The sequence below is a fragment of the Ursus americanus genome, chromosome 4, assembly GCF_024610735.1.
Source record: "Ursus americanus isolate L20-20 chromosome 4, mUrsAme1.1.p, whole genome shotgun sequence".
NCBI classification, from domain to species: Eukaryota; Metazoa; Chordata; class Mammalia; order Carnivora; family Ursidae; genus Ursus; species Ursus americanus.
The window spans coordinates 24981555-25001466 of record NC_142130.1 but is presented as its reverse complement, the minus strand read 5'-3'; the positions used below and the strand labels follow the sequence as shown (position 1 = coordinate 25001466).

The following is a 19912-nucleotide window of genomic DNA, read 5'->3' as shown; positions in this document are numbered from 1 at the left end:
TTTTCCATAAGGATGAAGTGAGTTAATTCCTATAAAGTACATAAAACTGTGACATCATATTGTAAGCACTCAATAAACGTTAATCATTATTCCACATTCTCTTTCATGGTTCATAATCCTTACTTGGTAATGATTATTTACGAATTGGTGACATATGTTCTATTTTTGTGAGGAACTTAAATTTAAATCAGGTATTATTAATGGATTTTTAATAGGTATATCTTAGTTTCTTAAACAAAGCACGGGATAATTCTGATTTTTGAGGATATTCTATATGCCAACAACAGCTAAGTGCTTTCTATAAATTTTTCACCCAATACTCAAAATAACAGTATGAGCTAAAGATTATTTCCATACTACAGATAAAGCAAAACAAAAACAAAGATTGAGAGAGCACGTGCAAGTTGTTCAAGTTGTCTAAGCTAGTAAGTATTAGAAGTAAGATAGTTCTTGAAGGCGAAGATAAAATTTAATTTATATCTGTTTCCCAGAAGGCTTAATACATCTTCATAACACAATGACTATCTATGTTCAGTTTTCTTCATTGCTATGTATTTAGTTGCTATGATATTTGAGGCATATATACTTGTTACACTAGTTTGCTTTTTATTTTTAATATACTTTAGTACAGCAGCCTTATTTTTTGCTTTTAACATGCTCTTTTAAAAAGTTTGCCTAAGATTCCAATATAAAACTTTCCCCCGCATCAATAACAAGAGCATGATACATTTTTAGTATATTTTAATCTAACTAGAGACTTTAAAAAAATATTCTCCATGCATTTGTCCTATCGATTTATGTTTAGCTTTTAGCTTTGTTGTTATTTCGTTGGAGTAATGCTGCTTCTATCGGCACTTACTAGTGTAGAAAGAAATTCTAGAAAACATTTGCTCCACACTTTTGATTTACCGAGGTGGGAAATGGGGCTCAAGCAGATGGGGAACATTTCACTATTGCTTAGCCAGTCAAAAGCACAGAAAGGACCAGAACCAAAATTCTTCATTCCCACTGCTGACCTATACCTATATACAAATCAATGCCATGTTTTTCACATCCTATCCCATTCCATCTATGGCGTGGCTTTCAGTTCACCTGTGGAGTGCCCTCAGTTCACCTGTTATTACACATTCCCAAATACGGAGCAAGGGGGGAAGACATGAAAATAGTCAATGTTTGAAGAAGTGAAAGCTCTGTGTAATGTTTCCATCTCTATGCCTTTGCTCCTGCTCCTTGCCAAATGTAATCTCCTTTCTCTACGTGTCCTTAAAATGATGCTACTCAAACTGTGGTCCCTGGATGGGGATCTAAGAAATGTTTATCTGCAATGGGACAGAGTACAAACACAGAGAGGGAGTATTTAGGAAAGAATGTAACACTTTAATAGGGTAAATTATTCCTGTTAAATCTCATAATGGTAAAACTTGGCCTTCCATTTTGTATTCTCTTTATTTCGTTTACTTAGTAATTAATTTTAATTGTGCTCTATACAAATACTGTTCTCCAACAGATTAAGGAGGAAATAGCTTTCATCACAGAAAATTTGGGAGGCACTCCTTTAAAAGGCCCGGGTTCAGCTGCCACCTGTTGCTTTATAAGGCATTCCCAATGCTCCTGATGAATAGAGCTTTCAAATTTTATAATATCTCATATAAGCCTCTCTTATGCCTCTTACAGCTTTCTACCAAGATTAGTAATTATTTATGTGTTTTTCTTATCTCTTCTGAATAATTACCACCTCCCTGAGGACAGGTTATGTATCTGTAACACCTCATAATTGGCATATAGTTCATAAATTCACATTACCCTAATGGACTGGATGGAATAACCATTCATAATTATTCACAGATTTGGAGAGGGGAGAGTGTTGAAAAAAATACAACAGGAACATCTTTTCCTAAACTCGCATAGGGAAAGAATCGAGAGTGCAGAATTTAGACACTATCCACTTCCACATTTTGTATATAAATATTTAGGCCAGTGAGGAATCTGAACACATACAGAAACCCTATTTCTGCCTAAGGAGAAGCTTATAAGTTGTCAAAAGTTCATTTTAAAATCAAATTTGTATCTCAAGAAACTGCACAGCACCCTTGCACTTTTAGTATGAGCCGAAGAGATACCACATTTATGGCAGTCTCACAAAGTAATTTCCAGAACACTCAGTTGTGTGCAGATGCATACCGACTCCAAAGTATCCAGACTCAAATCCTTTACCAGTGGATCTGACCATATTCCTAGTTAGTAACGAGGAAAAACAGCAGGCATTTCCTTCGAAGTCAGCGCTAGCCCCCACTCACCAAAGTATTCCTCAGCAGGTGGATTTTCCATATCATACAGCATCTTCTTGGTCAGGTGCTCGAGCTCATCTTCAGGGCGGAATGAGGGGGTGACAGCTGGAGGCCCCATGGAACCTGTTTGTCCACCCTGAAAGGCAGAAGACACATAGTTCTTTAAATACAATTTAGAAAATCAAGACAATCAAATAGTATTTGCATTGTAGACAAAAAAGTACTGGACATGACTATGAAGAGATCTGGGTTCTGCAATCAGTTGTATCAGTTCTCCAGTGTCTGACCTGGGACACACCATTTTACAGGATCCACTTGTCTTATCGAGATGAGTCATTACAGGGCTCTGGAAATCCATGCTTACAACAGCAGGGATTCATTTCATTCAACAATTGCTAAGCAGTCACTACATACCAGTTGTGTGTGTATATATATATATATATAAACAAGATAAATAGAGCCCCCTCCCCTTAAGGAGTTTACGGTCAAGTGAGAGATTCAGGTCCATCAATAATTAAAGATAAAGCAACTACAGAAAGTGCACAACCAGGGTACATAAGGGACCTCTCCTGTAGCCTGAAAGGAAGAATTCCAGACAAAGTACAGTCCAGGTACAGACCAGGACTTACTCAGCTAAAGGGCAGGAAACTTACAGGTAGAAGTTTTTTATATTCAGGTGAGAAAAAGGCCAAGTGGCATAAGGAGCTCCTGGCAGTTGAATATTTCTGCACCACGTATAAAGCTTGAGGTAGGAGATGAGATGGGTCTTCTGGGGCACAGGGGTGCAGAAAGTGAATGGCCCTGTGTTCCAGTCAAGGAGATTGAGTAGCTTCTCCCCATAGTACTACAAACAGCCATGTGCCAAATGGGGAAGGTACATCAATAGCACTGGTACTGGGTTGGTGTTTAAACAGGTGGGTGAGCCAGAATTATAGCAATGTCAGGGAATCCAGTGTCAGGGGAAAGATTATTTGAGACGTTCAACCAAGAATCCAAAGTATGTAGAGAAAGAAAGAAGGCCAGATGCCAGATGTAAAATAGCTTTGCGCTATGTAAATGAATGGGAATTTATTATTCTATTTTCCTTTGCCTATATTATAACTTTGGCCATTTCCAATATCACACTCTAGCATCTTTAATCAAAGCATTTGCAACAGAAAAACTTACAAAAAGTTAAGAAATAATGACATCCACAATAGCGGATGCGGAGAGCTGAGATTTTGAGAATGTTCTTCCCTTGATATTCGTGCATTCTTAAGTTGTTGATCAAGAGCTTCTCCTTTCATGAACAGTTTATAAGAATCAGTTCAACAAAACCCAAAGCTGCATATTCATTCACCTGTTATCCTCACTAGAGCAAATGAGTTCTTGGATGTGAAAATCCTGTAAAGTATAAATCCCTGTACAAACGTTTCATCCTTACTACCAACATTTATTTCAACCACTCCAAGATGCATATTAATTATCTGTGTGATGTCGGAGGCATAAAATGCCTTCTAAATGTATGTGAAATTATTAATTGGCAGGTACTTGGACTTTTCTCTGTATTTATTTTCCATTTTTTTAGGCTTTTAAAAAATGGATAGAAAGTTGTAAAGTACAGACATACAGAAGGCCAAAAAGGCCAACAATTCTTTATGCTGGGATTTTATTTCATTATTGGACAATTTGCACTGGAGAAGGGACAGCAGTGAGCAAACTACGACATGTGACCGGTGACAAAGAAAAAATAGAGCTGCATGCCGGAATCTCTTATTCATTGTGAGATAAGGAAATCTGACACCCAAAAAGATCAGGGCAGGGCTAGTTATGATAAACCCAGCACAGGGGGCCCCGCCCAGACTCATTTACTCAATAAACGTTAAATGTTAAATGTAAGGCCTCCTCGAAAGTACAAATAGCATCTGAACATTGGATGAGTGATTTGCTAGTAACATTAAACTTTCAATGGCACAGATGTTATCCACTTCTAGGAAAATTTTGCAGAAATAATCATTAAATTATATGACCAAAGCCAGTCACGGGAACTATATTTGGATAAAGGAGGAATCAAAAGTAACCATGTAACTCTCCATCCATGGGTAAGAGGTCACCTAAATGGACAATGTTGGTACATACAATGGAATGTGAACCGGTTTTAAGAGAACATTATAATTCTACCTGTGCAAGTATGAAAAAGATGGCGTAGCCATGCTATCAAAGGAACAGATCCAGTGGTAGGATAGGAAATCTAAATGATGGCCCCATTTTTGAAAAGTACGGTTTAATTATCTACAGCTCAATATCTAGGTAGGGAAAAAGTCTGAAAAGACATATAGTCCTGTGTTAAAGGGGATCAGCTCTGGGTTTGGAATCCTGGGGGCCTTTTAATTTCTAAGGTTGTGTTTCTTTAATAGTATGGAACGTGACTTTTGCAATCCATGAAATACAACTTTTCACATATGAATGAATTCAAGCGATAAAGATATGCTGGATACTAGCAAAGCCCTGGAACGGGCTAACCCAGGTCTAGGGGGAGCTCTGAGAGGAGCAAAAGGCCGAAGCTGAGACACGGCTGGGTGGGAGTGGGGGGAAATGCAAGTGGTTCTGTGTTTGAGGCTGAAGAGATGAGAGAAAGGAAGGCCCGGCTAAGGACTGCCATGCCATCCTGGGCACTTAGGGCTTCTCTATGGGCCAGGGGCTCTAGGCCCTGAAAATCTGATGCGCTCAACTCCCTTTTGGCAGAGACTGGCATCCATAAAAATGCATGTCAAATTTACTTACAATTTCAGGAAGCTCACTGGCTACGGGGAACATATCAAAAGACCCTTAGGTAGGAACATCCAGGGAACAGAAACCTAAGTGGGGATTTTCAGCAAGGAGGTGAGCTCATCAGAATAGAAAGTTCTCTGTGGAGTGGAGGGAGGATGGGAGAGCCATGAGACCGGAATGAGGTGGGAAGCTTATCCTAAAATATTTGTGGCCGGAGAGGGAAGGGGCATCCTGTGTGACAGTGGCATGAGAGTTGGAGACAGAGGTTTAACTCTGGCAATGGTTGGTGTCCTTAGGGGAGCTTGTGAACTCCTTATAACTTCACATTTCCTTCTGTAAAAAGGGCTTGTCAATGCCACCTCATAGTCGCTGTGAGGATTAAAATTAGAGAGCTTGTGGGGGGCCTGGGTGGTTCAGTGGTTACAGGTCTGATTCTCAATTTTAGCTCAGATCATGATCTCAGGGTCCTGAGATCAAGCCCCATGTTGGGCTCTGTGCTCAGGGGGAAGTCTGCTTGAGATTCTCTCTCTCCCTCCACCCCTCCCCCGCCCCATGCTCTCGTTCTCGCTCTCTCTAAAATAAATAAATCTTTAAAAAAAAAATCAGAGAGCTTGCATCTCACGCTGTAGAGAGCTTAACTGCTTTCAAACCATGGCAACAAAGGGACTCTCTTTGGATCCCCAACCCACCTCTGAGGGAGGGGATAATCCCAGTTCAGGTGACAGAACGGAAGACAAGGATGAAACAATGACCTACATCTTGTTTTCTAGACTGGCAATAAGGAGAGAACTTGAGCCCCAAATAGGCTGTCATCTGACTCCAAATGCCACACATTTTTTTCCAACCAAACCCTCCTTCCCATGGAGGAAGTGGAGAAATGTAGGAGATATTACCCGTAGTTTTAATGGCATTGGCTGTTTTAATATAAATCAACAACTATTAAGGAAACTCTGATCATTCCTGCTCCCAGTGTTAGGGTAGACCTTGAGGGAATGGACACACTTATCATCGTCTGGGCCTCATATATCTGCTTCCCTTTTAACATCAACAAAGGCAGGAAGAAGGCCAGGTCTGTCCTCTACCAGCAATTCACATTCTACCCTTAGCACTTACGTTACGAGTACAGGTCCTTCTTTCAAAGTACTTACATTGTCAGGACTTCACAGATGTTAAGGACAACATATCATTCCTTTTATTCTCCAGATACTTCCTATTTGTTTGCCATACACTTTCTGAAATAATACATTTGGAAAGGTGCTTTCCTTTTCTTTTACATTCTAACCCCATATAAATGCTAACCTTGGATTCCTGGCTTTTCTTATGAGGAAGGATCCCAAGAGAACACCTCTTCCAGAGTTTGTGAACATTATTTGGCCACAGAACCCCACCTCTGCCCCACCCCCCGCCTCTGCCCCCAAACAATGCACAAAGCTGACCATTCATGGAAAACCTATCGGTAAAAACACAGGGTCCTCCGTGTCCATATGTCTCTCACGTGAAGGAAGACGCAGCTCAGGACTTTGTCTGGGGTTCAAGTCCTTTAAGTACTTTAGGGCTTTTCTCACTGCGGTGAAGAGACCCCTTTTCATTTCTCTTTCTCAGTAGTGCTCGGGCCTCTACACATCCTAAGAAAAGGCAGCAACTGTCCAATGTATCTTTTAAACAAGCAGCTTCCAGCGCTGGGTCTGGGTAATAGAACATGATTGAAAATTTGTGGGGTGGGGGCCGGGAAGGGATGTGTTGCGTTATTTTGTGTTATTTCTTCAAACGCAGAGATGTGCACACGCTCAGCAGTACAGCTCCTGTGGCATCATCATAATTCCTTGCATTTCTGTGATGCTCTGCAGGGTGCCTGTTTTCACATCCCTGTAATCTCAAATGTTGATGCAACAGGCCTGTGTAATAAGTAAGCCTCCTTTACGGTGAGCAAGGTGAGGCCAAGAGCGGGAAAGGGAGCAACCTGGCATCTAGTACCAGCCCTGGAAATCGGTGGAGTCCCGACGGCCACCAGCTGTGCTGAGTCGGGCAAGTCCCAGCGACCCGGCGGTGGCTCTCAGTGCCCGGGGCATCTGCATGCCCTTCTACTCCGTTCTTCTGTAGTGACTTGGATTTTTTTCAGAGTAGAGGTTTACTGCTAAATAGTGAAACGAAAGTCCTGTAAAGCAAATATAAACAAAGCCTCTAGCCTTTTCTAAGAAAAAGACATTCTTCTAAGTATCAATATTAATCACTAATATGTATGTTCTTTGAAATGCCTGAAACTCCTAGAAGGGGCAAAACACATTGTATGACCTACAGATGAGTTACTGAGAAATGAATTTCAGAAGACCGCTTCAGAATTCTCTTAAACATGGCTTTCCTAAGAAATTGCCAAGTACCGAGCACCATCATTATAAACTCAGATTATTCCTGACTCCCCTGCTCCCCAACAACTCACAGTTTAGGAAGAAAGGGTCTTGAAAATAGAAAAGCACAATAAAGTATAAATACTAAAACACAGGGATGAATTCAGTGATCTGAGATGGGAGAAGGCTACCGGTAAGGATATTACCTCTTAGTTAGATCTGGAAGGATAAGTTGGATCTCAACAAATGAAAAAAAGAAAGAGAAAGAAGACACTCCAAGAATAGTATGTATCAAAGAACATGCATATTAGAAAAAAAAATGTTAAGAAATAGGGAAGGAACAGAGCTAGACGAGGCTAGAGAAATGACCTGTGGTCAATGTCAAGACTGTTGTAGGCAACACAGACAGCCAATTTAATGGCTAATATGCTTACGGACTCTGATATTTACTAAGTGAGGCAGAGACCACTAACTGTTCTCCAAAATCGACTTCCTCCTCTTTCTGAGCACACAGCTGGGTTCCATCTTCCACTCTCCCTTGCAGTTAGATGAGGCCATAGGAAGCGCAAGAAAGGAGGAGGATACCCTGTGGAGAGCTAGCCACTGACCAGGCTGGCCTATCTCAAACTGCGATGCAAGGGAGACTGGGAAGAAACATGCTCAAAGGTTAATGGTCGAAAATGATGGGAGAGTGGTTTATATTCTTTTGCTGTATATTTTCCTATAAGTCCCTTTTTTTATAGTAAAGTTTTTTGCCTTGGGGGAATAAAAAACACTTTTTTTTTTCTTGACAGAAAAGTGTCAGAAAATGGAAAATGTCCAAGCATCTGCAACTGGTTCCTCTCTGTCATGGTTCTTTTCTTGCTAGCAGCAGCGCAGCTGATAATATTCCGGGGAAGGCTTATTATGAATACTGTAGCCAAATTTGGATCTAGGTCCCTGGTAAAAGTTATGGGTGAGACTGCAAAAATCAGGACTGTTTCTGCAAACAAAGTGAGTATGGACAGAGTCCTCGGTGAGCAAGGGAACTGCCAGATTAGGAAGAGCACAAATAAGGATACCGTCATATTTATATAACACTCGACAGTATTGGAAGGGTTTTATATATTCTTACAAAGGAACCCATAAGCACAGAGGGGCCTATTTATCTCTCTAATCTGTGTTCTGCCTTTAACTGGTCCAGTAATCTTGATCAAATCATTTCTATTCCCTGAGCCTTAGTAGCGTTCTGTGCAAAATGATGTTTTCAAAGATTCCTTTGATTCTACCCTATCTTATTTTTGTGCCCGTAATATGCAGGGCACATATCATTACAGATATTTATAGGGAAATCACAGATAATTCATATTTTCGGGGACTTTGTAGTCTATAAAAACAGACACACACTGAGTAAGTGGAAACATGATCATTAAAGAGATTTCCATTTACAGGAGGATTTAAACTACTTGTCAGCACCCCCTGAAACAATCTAGAACTTCATTCAGCATTCTGAATCTGAGTAAGCAGCTGGCAGGTCACAGGGTTTCTGCAGCCTACTGAACTTTCACTACATGTGGGGCATGAAAATCAAGAACAAACAAAGGTTCAACGCCCTATCCCACCACCACCCCTCCTTGGGTGGAGAAAGAATTTCCTCAGCCCTCCTAAATACAAAAGGAAGCACAGCGAACAGCCTGCATAGGGGTGCAAACAGTGAAGACCCCAAGGAGAACACCCACCACCTTGAGTCTCTGTTACCACCAATTTAACTATTTAAGTATATGTGTTAAGGATCCATTTTACAAAATGGCTACCCACCCTTTGTCATCATGTCAGCCTCCTGAGTTACTCTGGATACTGACCTCGCGGTGGGTCATTTCTCTCCTATGAGTCCTTACCCGCCATTCATTTCCTAGTTACAAAGTGCTAGATAAGTTGAACTTAGTACAAATCTAAACCTTACCAGAAAAGCACCGCCCAGGCAGATAAACACCGGGAAAAGACAGCCAAGATATTCAGAGAGATTACATGATAATGAATACTCTATCACTCGGGGACCAGAGCTGCTCACTTTTCTTGTCCATTTGTAATGATGTACAAGAGGTTCCTTCTCTCAGAGGGAAAATAACTTCAATTATGTGTTCTTGAAAAAAGAAACATTGAAATTATCTTCTTTCAAAAGGTAGAATTAGCCCCATTTTGGAGCTGAAAGCCTGCCAGAAAAAAATATATTTCTGATATTTTCCTTCTTTTTCCCCCCTTCTATTTAACTATGTCAAGTTTGCAGTTTGCAATTTCCTGAGGCTGCTTCTACTTTCTGACTCTCACTGAATTATCCTGCTCTACTCTCAACGTCTCCCTTTTGATGGAAAGAGCACCCTTTCAGGCCAAGGACAGAAGATTGCTGCATACCCACTCTGCTTCGGGTTAAAAGCAGTGGGCCACAGGGAAGGAAGGGGCCTCTTAACAAGTAGAAACCCATAAACGAACACTCCTTACAGCTGCAGAGGAGCAGAAAAGTGGGCTCTTGGTTCCTCTATTCTTAAGTTCCATTTTCTTGGAGAATGAATAGTAAGGCCACAAAGAAGACGACCCAGAAATGCTGACTTGAAAAAGTTGATTCTAGCTTTGAAACCCATTCCAGTTAATTCTCACCTTTCAAAAGCTTGATTTCCTTACAACCTCTTTTTCATATTCTCTTTCTTGTGCCATGCTTTGATGCCTCTAAATCACCTTTCTTCAGCCAAATTAGGAGTCACAGCCAAGGATGGATGATTCTGAATTACAGTGTGGTAGATATCACCACAGTTGCAAGTGGGGGGAATTACCCGGTGTCCACTAAGGGGCCTTGTGCTGTTTGCGCACAGGGTGCAGTGGTGATGTAGGCTGAGCTGCGAACAAGGTGGCCCCTCTCTGTGCTCACCACTCTCAGTCAGGTAGCTTCAAGAGTGCCCCAGGCTTAGAGCATGCTTGTTCCCAGGCCTGATGTCTAGCGCACTGCTGCAGGTCCTCGGTGTTTGTTTCTCTATCATTGATTTTCTCATCCATCAACTGGAAGTTAATAGTAGCTAATTTATATGAAGAATCTTTGTAAAGTATTAAACGTCACATAAATGGCAGTTCTAATTACCAGGAGGGACAGCTTACAAACCACTAACAAAGATGATTTTCTTCTTGGAAGTGGAATGTCTACAGAGTAGTATTTTTGGGCTAGTATATCTGAATTTCACCCTAATTGTTTTAGCAAGAGATGGAATCACTCTGAATTCTTTTAACTACAAACCTTGAAATATACGACATTTGGTGAACACATGCTTTGCTGGCTCTCTCAATGGTCAGCCGCCCCACATCCTAGCCTTTGACACCAAAAGATAAATTGTACAGCAGGGCTCTCACGTTTGGCTCTTTGGAACAAGGTAGCCTCCCTCATACTTTCCTGCCGCGATGAATTTCAGCCAGAAAAGGCACCACTTATAGATGTTGTCCCACCTGGTAGGTAAGAAGTAGGAGAGGGGAGAAGCAGGAAGCCCAGAGCCTCAGCGTCAGGGAGAAGTGAGTCCAAAGATCTCTTGCCAACCTAACCTAACCCACAGTTTCTGTGTCAGTGCTCCCAGGCGGTCCTCCTTAAGGGAGAAAGTACTCGAGTTGCCTCTGTGGGGTGATAGGATCTCTCTCATTTCACTCCCCTCCTATATACATTGTTTCTACCCAAGGCTAAAAGAAGCAATTTCCACAATACTATAGCTAAAACCCACATGTGTTTTTCCTCCCCATTAATCAGGCCTTCTGTATGTTATGTCTCAGGTATTAGCTATATAACAAAGGCAAGACAATTACAAGGCATTATTTCCATTGGGAGGTTTCACCTCAATGAGACACAAGACATGAAGTTTGATGAAGGGAAGGCACGGTCCTTCAAGGCTGTTTTCAAACCAAACCAGGTCTTGGACTTCGTTATGCCCCACTAGTGCCTGGCCGTGACTTCTGAGAAGGCCTTTCATCTTCATCTGGTTATCTGGAACAACGGAAAGAGCCAGCTGCTCCAACATTGGGAAGAAAGGTCTTACGCCAACACACTCATTGCTGTGCATTGCCCCACAGAAAAGCCACCCTCAACCAGAAGCTACATTTTCATAAATCTGTATCAGACATCACAGTGTGCCTCCTATCAGGGCTCCAGCCCTGACTGCAGTTCTAATCCACTGTGTTCAAAATGGGTTTTTAACAATTCCTTACCGTTATTTGGACTGTGTCATAATTCTTGCCATTCTCAAGAAATTAAAATAGTATACCTAATAATTACAAATGTATAAAAACATATATGCAAGAACGTCAGTGTGTCTATGTAGGTAGGTATAAAAAAAGGTATAAAAAAAGCAGGTACTAGAGGGAAATACACCAAAATGTTAATAGCTCATTCTAGGATGGTGGGATTATGAGTACTTTAAACTTTTTCCTAATAATTTTTAAACTATCAACACTGAATATAGTAAAAATGGATGACCCTTCGAAAATAGTAAGTAGACTTTATAAAACATGGGATTTCTGTCTTTTCTTTCGTATTTTCACATACAAAGCCAGAAGGGAATGGAGAATCTAAGGTGGGGACGATTTGTTGAAAAAAATAAAAGCACCTAGATTTTCAGTCCTGATAGGCACAGAAACACTTTCCTACTGTACAAGCTGTTTCTATCTAGTGGGCTTGACAGATGCCTGAACGTGACACAAGACACTGAAATAACATGCAAATCAGTTTTTCGGTTTTAATATGCAAATATGACGCTTGGCACATCACTTTCCATGGCTGAGGTAAATTGCTGTTTTTGAGTTTTTCGTGGGAAATGCACGCCAGCCAACAAATGGTTAACTCCCCATATTTCACCTAACACTAGGTGGTTTTCATTTGAGTCAGAAAGGTTCTTGCTCAGCGATCCACAGCACTTCGGATGCAAAGAAAGGGCATATGTTTTGTTCAGTAACAATGCCCCCGGCAGCAAACAAGCACTCCCTCCGACAGACGCACTGATCACGTTGGATTTCTGGGCCTTGGCGGTGAGGCAGGCAAAGTGTCTCCGTGAGAATAACAGAGAACAAGGTTTTCTTCTCGACCCGTGAAAATCAAATCAAAGTAGTTCAACATTGTGGGAGGATTAGCTTCTGGCTGGAGACAAAGAAGAAGGAGTCAAAGGTCCTTATTTTAGGGTATTCAAGCGGTGTGGAAAACTGGAGCCTCTGGTGAAATCTACATTAAATTATCCACAAATACTAGTAATTAGGTATTAAGGCAATCATCAACATAATTGAGAGACATCCAGTTCAAGGAATTCATAATCCAGTCAGGCCATCAAGGCTCATGAAGGAGAAATACAAGAATGAGGCAAATCATTGATGTTGATGGTAGTCAGTATGGCTTAAACACTTGAGAATATAGACCCTAGGGGCGACCTACCTACTTGGGTTCAAATCTCACATCCTCTACTTACCAACAGTGTGACCCAGGGCAACATGTTTCATTTGACTGAATATGTGTTGCCTAAATCATAAAACGGGGTCAATTGGGTTTGCCTCATGAGTTCAATGACAAGGTCCATGTAAATCATTTAGCTGTCTGTACTAATTAAGAAATTATTATTGCCCTTAAAGATAGGCTATGCTATATAAACATCATGTGAACAGATCAATGGGTAATATGGATTCAGAGGAAAGAGAGGGGACAGTGGACTAGAGCATACCGAAAACATACCAAGACAATCCAGGGGCCTGATTTTAGGACTTGAGGGAAAGAGAGAAAACTTCTGCTTTGTACTCTGTGGTCCTTGACAGCCAACAAAGAACCCCCAGTAGAACACTCACACGCACTGGATTTCGGTTAATACTTTCCAAAGCATGAGAGCATGTTTTCTGTACAAAGAAACAAACCGAGTTAGTGGTTTAAGTGACTATGTTAAGTGACTTAGCCAAAATCACACCCATAATAAGCGGCAGAGCCAGGAGTTAAACATGAGTCTTCTGATCCAAGCTCAGTGTTTTTCCACTAATCTACAGCTGCCTCTATATATTCATTTAGAAATATGAAACTTACATGATCTATCATAAAGGTTAATCAAGACAGTCAACCTCACTGATTAAAGCATGATGCTAATTATATCAGAGGTTGGAGACCAATGTGGCCCCTTCTACTTTCAGAAACATTGATTGTGGTGTAATGGAGAAAGTGTGGGCTTCAGAAGCAGACAAAGCTGGTGCAAATACCAAGTTAGATCACTTCTTTTGTATAACATTTTGTTTAAACATCTCTTAGCATTAGCTTCTGCATCTGTAAATGGGTTAGGGGGCAAGCAGGAGAGAGGGAATGCCCCATGTCAGGGCCATTGTAACTAATACCTAAAATGGTACATGGTGTGTTCTAATATTTAACAGTTGGCTCATGACTTGTATTAAATGCTCACAAACAATCTGTCACATCTGAGCTATGGATGTCTTTCAAATGCGGCAGGAAGGTGGATCAAGGAATATGAATGAGTCCGTGTCATTCATCAGTACTGTGGCAGAGGGGAAAACGAGCACACTCTGATGTGAAGGTAAAGACCAGCAGCAGCTTTAATATTACTAACTGATCAGCAACCATGATTCACATAAGAGTAATTCTCATAAACTCTGAAAGGCAGAAATACCTAAGTGCTTAATTTATAATATTTACCAACTTATAACTAACGAGACTGAAAATAAGTAAGGAACATGGAGTGTTCAGCAGGGGCCAAGCAATGTTCAAGATATTTTAGATCAACTCATTTACTCATCACAGCCAACCCATTAGATGCTTTTACAAATGAGAAAACTAAGGCACAGGGATCACCCTGACGGGAACTGGGAATTTGGGATGTGAATCTAGCTATCAAACCCACAAAGCGCACGCTTAACCACCACACAAACTCTCTTGGCTACTTGACCCATCTGCATTTTATGAGAGGGATTTTATGACTTTTTAGGGGAATTTTTTTAAGATGTATTTATTTGTTCGGGGTGGGGGGGGGAAGCAGGGGGGAGGGGCAGAGGGAGAGAGAGAAAGAGAATCTCAAGAAGACTCTGTGCTGAGCGTGAGCACAGAGCCCGATGTGGGGCTTGATCTCAAGACCCAGAGATCAGGACCTGAGGCAAAACCAAGAGTCGGATGCTTAACCACTTGAGCCACGCAGGCACCCAGATTTTTTAGGGGAATTTAATCATATATTACAAAGTCCTGAACTACCAAGGAAACTTTCTTAAGCACAAATACTACATTTTATGATGTAATATTTCCTCCTTATAGAAGATGGCAACTGAGAAAAAAAGTAGCAAGCACCCTGGGTAATCCTGCAGCGATGGACCGAGTACGGGACTCTGAGAGGCATGGTCATTTTTGAGCTCTTCACTCACGATTCAGCAGGAGAAGTAGACCTGCTCTTCAAAAGACTTACTTAAAAAAAAAGAAAAAAAAAAAAAGACTACATACTTCATCAGTCTCTGATACAAGCTGGCGTGTTAATGGCAAATCTTAAAATAGTAAAAGGAGATGATAAGTAAAACTGTACTTAAAGGTGGGTAAAGGGAAACGCATAGAGAAGACACAAATAAGCTTTCATTTGAAAAATTAAAAGATAATGCCATTTTCTAGTGACCAAAGTAGTATTTTTTTCTGCTGTGTTATGACCTACCCATGAATAAAATACTATGAAAGTATCACATTTTACAAGAACTAAAGCCTTTCCAAAATGTGTCAGGCAGTAGTCTATCTGGGAGGGAACTTCAGATCCCTCGCACACTCTCTGTGAATTTTAGAAACAGAAGACACACTAGAAGTCACCAAATGGTAGAGGTGTCACTTCATTTATAATGTGAAAACTGAGGGTCGGGAGGAAATGGAGTTGTCCAAGGTCACCAAGAAGAGGAGTGGTAGAATCAGGAAGAAAGCTCAAATCGGGGAAGCAAGTCTAACCCAAAGCTAGTTAGTTCACTTTCCATCATGAAAGATTCACTGAGAACAGCGATGCGTTCTTGATGCCCTATAAAGTATGCTCCTTCTTGGCAAAAATTTTGGGAGCCCTCATCTACATTTATGCAGCATTCTGAGATCCCAAGATGGAAGCTGCTATAAAGTGAAAATCATTGCTGTTATTCTCAGCAAGCCTACACAGGCTGACAACAGCTGGCACAAACAGATGTGGCCCACAGAGGATTCTGTCGGGCTCTGCTGGTGCTGTCCCCATGCAAGGCTCCCTTTCCTCGACTTAGCAACGGGTGTTTCTCCTCAGTTTACACAGACCCCCCCGACCTTCTTTTTCCTATAGGTGAGCTCAGAGTCCTACTCAGGCTTTAATCCCTCCTCTCTCCTGTCATAGATACTATTTCCTAATGACATGCCTTTCAGAGACACTTGTCACATGGTGAGAATTTTCTTCATCTGGGGTCTTACACAATGTCTGAGGATTACAATAACAATATCTATGGAGTCACTACTCTGTCCATACGCTCTCTCCTTTAACGTTAACTCTGAAGTAATCCAATGACGTAAGCTCTTTTGCTGCCTCCCTTTACAGGTGAGGAAACGCACAAAGAAGCTAAATCATGTGCTCCAAGTCACAGAGTGGGTACAAGAAAGAGTTAGGGTCTGTGCCCAACTGCACTGATTCTAGAAACCGTCTCCCAAGTTCCAGTCACTAGAGATTAAGATGGAGAAGAATGGGGTCCAAAGTGTTACTCCAATCAGAATGAAATGGTTTGATATAATTAAGTGCCATGAACATACAAAGGGTTATTATTCTAACACCACCATGAATATCCTCAAAAACTCTGTATCCATCGCTATCCTTATAACTCTCCGAGGTAATAGGTAGGAGGCAAGTTATTACTGACTCCATTCCTTTTCTACTCATATATAATGCAGTGACTGACCCAGGTCATTCCGCCATGCCTCAACCCTCATGACAAGGCTTAATATCACAAAGTCAGCCTTTAGTGCTCCTTGAATATAAAGAGAGTTTTTTGGCAAACAAGTAACTAGATGTTACAATAACATGGAAATGCTAAGAGTCACATTGTTTCACTTATGAGATGCAAGTTAGAAAGCTTCCAGTAACAAAAACTAAACATAACTGAGGAGATGGCTGTAAATAATACATTCATTCCAAGTACATTTGCTATGTGCCCAGTAAGTGTTAGTGTTACAGAAATAACTGAAATATGGGTCCCGCCCTCTAGGAAATATAAGTGGAAATATGAGACACCTGGAACTCTCCAGAAATAAAATATCCAAAGTACAATGGTTTAATCACTGCTGCCAGGACACGGAGGAGATGGCTGAAGCTGGGGAGACGAAAGGACACTCCTAGGAGAGGGTGGCATTTTAATCAGGTCTGAGACAGAGACGGAGTGCTCACATCCCAGGGATGTAACAAGAGTGACATCCCAGGTGAAGACCCTAAGAAGTGCCCACAAGAGAGTCAAGTTGAAAGGTTACCATCTTTCATTCCGGGTAAAAACACATGTAACTGACCTCCGGCTCTCATGTCTCTCTGTGTTCCTTTTTGATGATTTCATTGTCTGTGCTGTGCATAAAGATGTCAGGACTGTTTTAGTGTAAGTGAGGGAGCTGGCTGCTGGTATAGTCATCCCATATACAAGGCCACCTGGGGAAACATGTCTGCAGATGTGCCCGGGACCCTGGCACTGCAGGTCAGCTGTTCTAGACTTGAGTGAACACTACACCCTGAAATGCATCCTTTTTTGCTGATCTTAAAATAAATAAACAGGGGCGCCTGGGTGGCACAGCGGTTAAGCGTCTGCCTTCAGCTCAGGGCGTGATCCCTGCGATCTGGGATCGAGCCCCACATCAGGCTCCTCTGCTGTGAGGCTGCTTCTTCCTCTCCCACTCCCCCTGCTTGTGTTCCCTCTCTCGCTGGCTGTCTCTATCTCTGTCGAATAAATAAAAATAAAATCTTAAAAAAAAAAAATAAAAAAAATAAACAAATAAATGTTTGCTTCGGGGCACCTGGCTAGCTCAGCCGAGGGAGAGCATGCAACTCTCGATCTCGGTGTTATCAGTTCGAGCCCCACAATGGGCATAGAGCTTGCTTTAAAAACACGAAAAAAAAAGTTGTTTTACTGAGAGGCTGAAGAAAGTGATGGTAATGTGATGATTTATGATGCTAACAACTCCACGCTTGGACGAGGGCCAGGGTGGAGAACCATGGCTTCCCCGGGATTGTGCTGCAAGGGCTATCTGCCATGTAAAGGATCAGGGGCACCATGGAAGCTGGCTTTGTTGGTTTGTTTGTTTTTGCAGGTTCCGTAGTGTTATGTGCTGTTTTTGCATAAAAGCGCAGCTGCACGTTTCCAGGGGTCCTCTCCATTTGCTCCATAAGCGTCTACGTTCCAGGAGATAGGAGGCACGTGTCACACGAAGCCAGCATTATCATAAAAGCCAGACTGAAACAGCTCAGTGTGCTCGCCGGCCTCCGTAACTTAATCCACAATCTTGGTAACTAGCAGTCAAGAATTTCTTTTTCTGATGAAGAACATACGTAGAAGATAAGGACAGAACAGCCTGGCCGTTAAGAGTTCTAGGTCCCTCTTTGCCGAGAGTTACTAGGTGCTCTCTAGTCGTCTCCCCTCTCTGAGCCTGGTTTCCTCCAATGGGTCTTCAGTCTCCTAATGCACATATTCCTTGTGAAAAGCAAAGGGAGGAGGGGAAGTAAAATTACCCAAGTAATTTGTGAACGGCAACATGCATAAAGGGGACACAAAAACCACCACCACCACCATCATCATCATGACAGCTAAAATTTATTGAGCCAGATCCCATTTTAAATGCACTTCATTCTCCCAACCTCCTGTCTAGGTAGTTATCTTAGTGCCCTCAGTCACCGGTGAGGAGATGGAAGCCGGAGCCGTAAGCAGAGTGCTCAGAGGACCACAGCCAGGACTCAAACACGACTCCAGGCCACAGCATACCACGTGTGGCATTTGGTGTTGCACTGTATTTGTTTTCTCTTCTCTACCTTCTAAATTTTTGGCTATGTTGTTATGTTGCTCTCGTAACGAGAATGTAAAACTGGTTAATCCAAACTGTATTTATTGGGTAGGTACAAGGTGGCCAGTACTGCAGCCATCACACTTTGATTACACAGGTAAGGCTAAAATGAGAAATGCAGAGGACCCCGCAAACACAGGAGCTTAAAGGGACATTACATGTAGCTGATGCTGTCTCCTCTCTATGGAAGACATGGACAGAAGTATCCCACGGGGTAAAAGAGAGGATCTTTGATGAAGATAAACACAGTGACAAGAGGTACCAATAATTAGCAACTAAAAATGTTCAGGCATTGTACGAAATGGATGTTCTACACGTTACATGTAATATAATTAAACCCTCTTTTATAAACGAGGAAACAGAGGCCCAGGAAAGTTAAGCAGGTTGCCTACAGACTTGCAGGAAGTACAGGAAGGGGGCAAGACTCGACTCCAGGTCTGTCCGGCTTTAGTATAAGAGGACCTCTTATTCTACCTGGTTCTGACTACAGGGCTTTCGGTGAGTATTTATAGAACCCATCTATATTTCACAGTGCTATTTATCATCCTTTAAAATGTGTTATTGCTCAGTCTCGAAGGGAACATAGAAATTAGGCCAACCTCTCACTTCCAACTTGTAGATTAAAGGGACTTGGAACCATTTTTTGGGGACATTAGAAAAATGAGAAGCACAGTTGGGAAATAAATGAAAACTTCTCTTTAAGTGAGTGGAGCAGTCCCTTTGAAGCAACGTATTTTTCACTTCAAAGGGTACGTCTATTACTATGGCAAATGTAGAAGCTTGTAGGTTTAGGTTTACCAAGATCTAACTTCCAAAGTGAAAGCCTAACCCACAGCAAACAGCAAGGTCAGATCGAGACTGAGGTGCCATGTGCTATAACAAACACTGGACCGAGAAATCAGAGAACAGGATTTAAGCCCTACATCTGCCGCATACTGGTCACATGACCTAGCATATGTCACATAATCTCTCTAGACCTCGCTTGCCTGTTGTGGACCACGTAAGTTCCACCTACACTTCTCAGTGCAGGTTTGAAGACGACTACCCTTGGAAGCATCATATAAATCTTTAAGAGTTTGTCCACGGTAAGTATTTACAATACCTTGAGTAGCAGACGTGGCCTATGATGGAATAACTTTACCTTACGATCAGTCAGTGCAAGAGACACAGTGATCTCACAGGTCAGAGAAGCAAATTCATCTTAGGAATCCCATTCTGAATTTCCTAAGCTCACTCACTGAGCCAAAAAATGAGCTCAGATCTCCTGATATACTGTCATGTGCTAACCAGACAAAAAGCACGAATATCTTTTTAAAGTTTCTTTGACGGAAAAGCAAACCTCTTGCAGCACAAGGAGCTATATGATGTAGGCAAGTCACTTTCCTTCCGTGCGTCTCAGTCTCCCCAGCGATTGAATGAGTACAGTGAAGGGTACTGATTCCTATACTGGGAACTCAGAGAGACTTTATTAGGAATGAGTG

The 19912-nt window shown here is 41.7% G+C and overlaps 1 protein-coding gene across 27 annotated transcripts in view; it reads right to left on the bottom strand.

Annotated features, from left to right (window-relative positions):
• The window catches only part of LPP (LIM domain containing preferred translocation partner in lipoma), a 639448-nt gene that overhangs the window by 150475 nt on the left and 469061 nt on the right, over positions 1-19912 (bottom strand). For all 27 annotated transcript variants that reach the window (XM_045811268.2, XM_087861490.1, XM_087861508.1 and 24 more), the window contains one exon: positions 2298-2424. In XM_045811268.2, coding sequence (XP_045667224.1) covers positions 2298-2424 — 127 coding nt within the window. The remainder of the gene's footprint in view (positions 1-2297; positions 2425-19912) is intronic.